The sequence below is a fragment of the Oenanthe melanoleuca genome, chromosome 1 (genome assembly GCF_029582105.1).
Source record: "Oenanthe melanoleuca isolate GR-GAL-2019-014 chromosome 1, OMel1.0, whole genome shotgun sequence".
Classification (NCBI taxonomy): Eukaryota; Metazoa; Chordata; class Aves; order Passeriformes; family Muscicapidae; genus Oenanthe; species Oenanthe melanoleuca.
Window position 1 is genome coordinate 97032801 of NC_079333.1, and position 6000 is coordinate 97038800.

The window sequence follows — 6000 nt, forward strand, 5'->3', positions numbered from 1 at the left end:
GCCAGATCAGAGCCCGGCGTGTCTTTGTGCTGTGTCTCACTCTAAGCTCCCCATCAGGCTGGGACCTGGAAGAGGGTTCTCAGCAAACCAGCCCAGGAGGAGCTCTGCGATTCCTTAAGACTGGGCTGGTGCTGTAGGATCCCCAGTCCTGCTGGGGCAATGCACCGTGGCGACTCAAAGGGCTGCTGTAAGAGCCTCAACTTTTCCCTCTCACCTTCTCCTGCTCCCCGTGCTGGACGCTTTACACGATGATCCCTTGGCACCCATCTCCCTGTCCCCACACCCCTTGCCAAGAGCCCGCTCCCCGTTCTCCCCCTCCACGGAGCGCTCCTGTTCCTCCCGGCCGTGTCCCCGCACGACCCGGGCAGGCGGCGCGGGGCAGGCCCGGCCCCTCAGCCCCCGCCCCGCGTCCCGCCTCAGCCCAGCCCGCTCACCCGCGTCGTAGAAGGCGTCCAGCACCGCCGTCTCGCCGAAGTCCAGCTCGCCGAAGTTGACGGTGCTGAGCTGGGCTCCCTCGGCCTCGCAGGCCCGCAGCAGGCACTGCCGCGCCCCGGCCTCGGGGCTGCGCGCCCCGGCGCCCGCCTTGGGCGGGTCGTTCAGCACGTACACGGCCCGCAGGCAGCGCGGCCGCGGGGCTGCCGAGCCCACCTCCGCCTCCGCCGCCTCCGCCGGGCCCCCGGCCGCCAGCTCCGCCTCTGCCCCGGGGAGCGCCGGCTCGGCGGCCGCGCTGCCGCCCGCGGGGCTCTCCATAGCGGCGTCGAGGGTGAGGGCTCGGGGGCTGCCGGCAGGTGCTCAGGCGGGACCGTGTCCCATCGCGAACAGTTGGCCAACCCCTGGCGAGGCGACTCCCTCCCTCCGGCCCTTCTGCCGAGCTTTTCTCCGTTCCCGGGCGGGCGGGCACGGAGACGGGACGAGGCGAGTTGAAGGCACGGAGCGGGGCTCAGCTCAGCTGGGCACCGCCCTCGCAGAACGAGACAGCCCGGGAGCCCAGCGCGGAGTCCGGCTCCACCCCGCCGTGCCTTCCCGGGGCAATGCGCCGCTCCCGTCCGCGACCTCGGCGGCTCTGAGAGGGAGCGGCGCCGTCGGGGCGATCGCGCCCGTTTATCACTCGCCCTGCCCGCCCCTCGCCCGCGGCAGCGCCCCCGCGCACCGCCCGCGGCTCCGCTGCCCGTGCAGCGAAGGCAGCTGCTGCCCGTTTGTCTTCCCTCTGCTCCAGCGCAACTCACTGAGTCCCCTGTCCACTTGTTTACACAACTTTGACCACATTTTGACTATGTCAGAAGTTTGGGTAGTAGTTCATCTTTAGATTCCTTTTTCTAATAATCTCCCACGATCATGATAAAAGCAGCTTCTAGTAACTCTGTAGCAACTCCTGGCTTCTTTATAAGAAGAAATTTATTTTTGATTTTCTAGCACATTTTTCTTATTAGCTGCACTGGTGATGGCAGCCTGGGGTTTGGCACTGCTACTGGTCCAGGCACTGGTGCATGTGCCTGGATAACTTCATATCTCAGCCTTGTACCCCAGCTGTCAAAAGTCATCCTACAGAGACAACAACTAGCGATCAAGAGAAAAACAGTCCTCCTGCAAATTTGTGTTTGAAGTAGTAAACCTATCTGGAAAGCTTTTTCATTTCATTTTCCACTCACGGTGACAGATGACATTTTAAACAATTCACCTTTTGCTGCAGTGTGAAGACTGTGTGGCTATCAGAGACAATGATTTTACCCCATGCTGTAATCATAGAAACAGAGAAATGTTGAGATTGGAAAAGATCTCTAAGGTCATTGAGTCCAACCGTTAACCCAGCACCACCGTGTTCAGCCCTAAACCATATCCCCAAGTGCCACACCCCCGTGTGAACACCTCCAGGGATGGTGACTCAACCACTACCCTGGACAGCCTATTACAATGCCTCACCATCCTTTCAATGAAATAATACAATAAAAACAACAATTAAAGGCTTACAGCATGGTATTTTCCACTCTAGGTGTCTTTCTGTTTGGGATTAAAATTAATTTACTTATAGAATATGAGAAATGCATAAGCTTAAGTTTAATTGTAATTTGCTTACAACTTAGCACGAATAGGCCTTGCACAAGGCACCATAGGTGAACTTGAAACAAGTTTCCTTTGTCAGCATGGCTGGCTCAGCAGGAGAGGAAACAGAGAAGGAGGAAACTTTCAGATAAGGGCTGAGGTCTTGGTACCCAGTAACAAAAAGAGGGTCCCAAGCCTCCACCAAGCCAGAATGTAAGAGCAGTTAACGGCCTGTCCACGTGGACATGGATAAAGAATCCAATGAGGTATTGGAAGATTCTCAGACCATAAATTTCTACTGTATCAAAAGGTGCATATAGGGCACATGAAGATCTTGTGCACAGAGCGAAGGCACGGGGATTTCTCGGTTTGGAAAGTTTGGGGCAAATAAACCTTTGGGCTTGGTCCACAGGTTGGGGATGTGTATGTGCTATTTTGACAGAAACACTGTCACAGAATAGGAGCAATGACATGGCCACCAGAGATTCCCCCCTCCCATTCCTGGTAGCTTTCCTCTTTGGGCAAGAGTAAGCTATTGTATGACACACCAAGTCTATTAGACTCGATCCAGTAATGCACCAATTACCTGATGTAACAGGAGAAAAATCGAAGTCTCCATTTAGAAGATAGTCAATGTGCACATTGAGCCTTCTATCAATAAAAAGCACTAGCACATGAGTTTAGGATCCTCCCCAATACCAATCCTACTTTGTACTTTTTGAATTACAAAAAAGTTTAGTTGAACAGATGTTACTAAAAACTGAAAAGTACAGTGCAAAGTTAAGGCATTATTTGCACAAGAAAGCTTTCTCTTATTCAAGAACATTCTCAGGCTTTTAGCAACTAATATGCAAAAAACCCCAAATTGCCATTCAATGTGTTTAGAACAATATATGCATCATGTGGTGCTTTTTGTAATCTTGAAAATCGTTTTAGTGTCAATTTTCAGCAAATAGGCTGGGATTGCTTAATGGGATGCCACTGAGGCATAGTGAACAAGCCTTTTGTGACTTCCAGAAATTATAAAAATTTAAGTTGTTGTAGGTCTAAGACATGCCTTCAGGTTTCATTTTATAGTTTTTATAATTTGTTGCTTTTTAAAATTACTTGTTGAGAGGTCTGTCTCTTGGTGTTGAAACAGAGTGATAGTCTCTTAGTAGATATTTTACATGATGATAAATAAGAAAAGGATCTTTTCCCCTTTACTTAATTTTATTTGTTTTTCAAACAATCCTCACTATTCCTTGGACATTTTTCCTAACAATTTATCATTGATTTTTGGTAGTTTAACTTGATGCAACTTGTTCAGTTTGTATGCTTTCTTTCAAGCTAGAAACAAGGACCATTTTTAAATGAAGAAGCTTCATTTCATAGACTGTGACTGTCTTCAGAAACTGTGGCTCAGTGCTGGCATGCCTGACATTTCCACTGAGCAACAGTATTTTCAGATCTTGCAAGTCACCTGAGTGAGAATAAACAGGAGATTCAGACTTAGGGTTTTTGAACTGTTTCTGTGCAAACCAAAAAAGTGTTAAATGTAGAAGAAAAAAAGGTGAGTCATGCAACACTCTTTCCTCTTTTTGGAAAAGTTGTCCAATAATGAGGTTATAAAAAGAGCCACTCTGCCTCTAGAGTTGCCCATTTAAAAGTCCAGGTCAGAAGTGAATATTCAGCTTCTATATCACTTTCCAAGACTTTCTGCCTTTACCTAGAACCCAGCCTAACAAAACCAACCACAATTTGTGAAGCCAAAATTCGCTCCTGTACAGAAATGTAAAGATGATGGCACAATTTTCTCAGTCAGCACTTTGCACCTGTCAAATCCACTTAGTGCAGAATATTAATTAACACTTCTGCAAAGAAAAGAGATGTCCTTGAAAACATCTTTATTTATTTATTTATTTTCATTTTGTAAATCCCTGAGCAGCATAACTGGGCTAAGGGAAGTAGCCCACTCTTCCTTTTTTTCCCTAGGGTTAAAAATTTTCAGTTCAAACTGTAAAGGTATATAAATTTCAAACTGTAAATTTATATAAAGGTTGACTCCACCGGCAAATGTGTCACCTTTTCCCCTAATGCATATACAGCTACAGCTTCCTTTTTTTTTTTTTTTTTTCAAAGAAAACACAGACTAGAACTATCTAAAGATCAATCTGCAATTTAATTGCCCTTTGATGTTTTCACCTATAAAGAGTCTCTTCCCATTTTATGCAGTATCAGGGAAAGCCAAGCTCTCTTGGCTCAGACAAGTAGCACATAAACCAGAAGACATCGAGGTCCATTGGGAACCTGCAGATTTGAGCTGTTCCACGAGGTGCAAATGCACCTGGCCATGCCCTGGCAGTATTTGCTGAAGGATACCCACCAGCACAGTGTCTGGGGCATCCATCACACCTTGTGTAGAGGTGCCTAGGAGTGCATCCACAGGCACTTGGCACTGACCACCTCAGTTGTGGGCACATCCTTAGCCATGGCTGCATCTCCCCCGCCCTTGTGTCCCATGGAGAGCCACAGCTTAGGCAAGCAGCAGCATCGTGGCCAAGCTTCCCCAAGGAGCTCTGTCAGGGTGACAGCTGCCTTGCCTGAACATGCATCCAAAAAGCCTGAATTCTCCAGGTGAGAGATTTTTTTTTCTGTATTGTGAATATCAGGCATTAGGGAAAATATTTGGATGTCCAGATTGTTTCCTGGTAAGCCACTGCACCAACTCTCCACAAGATGAAGCAATTTGTGGTGTTTAAACTATTCCAAGCAAATATTTTGTTAATGGATCTTTTGGTGTTACTGCTGCTAGTGTCCTACCCCATTTATTTTCATTCACAGTGAGCAGGTTTCCAGGTAACCCTAGAGACACTGATGTCACATGATGACAGGGAAAAGAGTTGATTTCTTCACTGAACAGGAAGAATTTTTTTTTTCAGAAGTATGAATCCAGATGTTTTAATTTTCAAAGTCATTATGCAGAAAGTTTACTAGCTTTTAAATAAAATTCTGTGAATCCTCCCTAAGAAGAATTCTCCCTAATAAACTGCTTAGATTTGTTCAAAACTCAGATTAAAAATACTAACTTTGTATAAATGGAATCTAAGCAACACAGACAATTCCTGAAGAAAAACTTAATGAGGATGACTTAAAAATGCTATAATGCTTTAAAAGTTGACTTGCAGCAAAGCACACCTCTTTTGCAACCGGGAAACTTGGATGTCTCAGAATCATGTGAAGTCAAAACACACTGGCCACCAGAACATCACTGAGAACATCAAAGATCTCAGGGATTCCTCTTGCTTTTACTTCAGGGGGCAGTGTGAGACCTCACAAGCTCATTTGTCCTGATAAAGAATGAAGGCAAAGAAAGTGACTGCTGGGTCTAGGAATATAATCCCTAGCACATCCTTCTGTTCAGACCCACTGTTGTGCACAGAGAAACACGTTGCAAATAGCATCTGTTCCTCAGTACCCCCTGCAAATGAAGGACAGAGTGACATCCTGTGTCACAGACAAGGTTAGTCAAAAGGAGATTGTTCTCTTTCTTTACTCTCTACCTGCCTTGGAGAATATAACTTTATAGATACACCTTGTGTGCTCACATGCACACAGAGCAAAGTATGATCAATTCAAAATTGCCTCTGACTCCAAATTCCTAATCTTTAGTTTTTGGTACATCTGGCACCCTAATAAAAAATTCCTGACTTTGGATTTTGAGTCCTTTGGGAGTAGGGATGACTAAGGAAAGGAAGGTAGCAGTGAAAAAAGTATGCAGGTATTCTCAATAGCTTCCATAAAACTGTAATTACACTTAGAGAGGAATGCCTCCATTTAAAATAATAAAATAAACCAAACCAACAGACCATCAGTAAATAAAATAGCAAAGTGAAGGAGTAAAAACCTACTCAACCTTTCCTGAATCTCTGACAAAGCATAACTCACACTTTCTGTGTCTGATAGTTGGCATTTCTTTCT

The 6000-nt window shown here is 46.2% G+C and overlaps 1 protein-coding gene across 1 annotated transcript in view; it reads right to left on the reverse strand.

Annotated features, from left to right (window-relative positions):
- The window catches only part of MAP3K15 (mitogen-activated protein kinase kinase kinase 15), an 84413-nt gene extending 83370 nt beyond the window's left edge, over nucleotides 1-1043 (reverse strand). Inside the window, exon 1 of the mRNA XM_056501102.1 lies at nucleotides 435-1043. Coding sequence (XP_056357077.1) covers nucleotides 435-750 — 316 coding nt within the window. The 5' untranslated portion in view covers nucleotides 751-1043. The remainder of the gene's footprint in view (nucleotides 1-434) is intronic.
- Between the last annotated feature and the right edge of the window lie 4957 nt (nucleotides 1044-6000).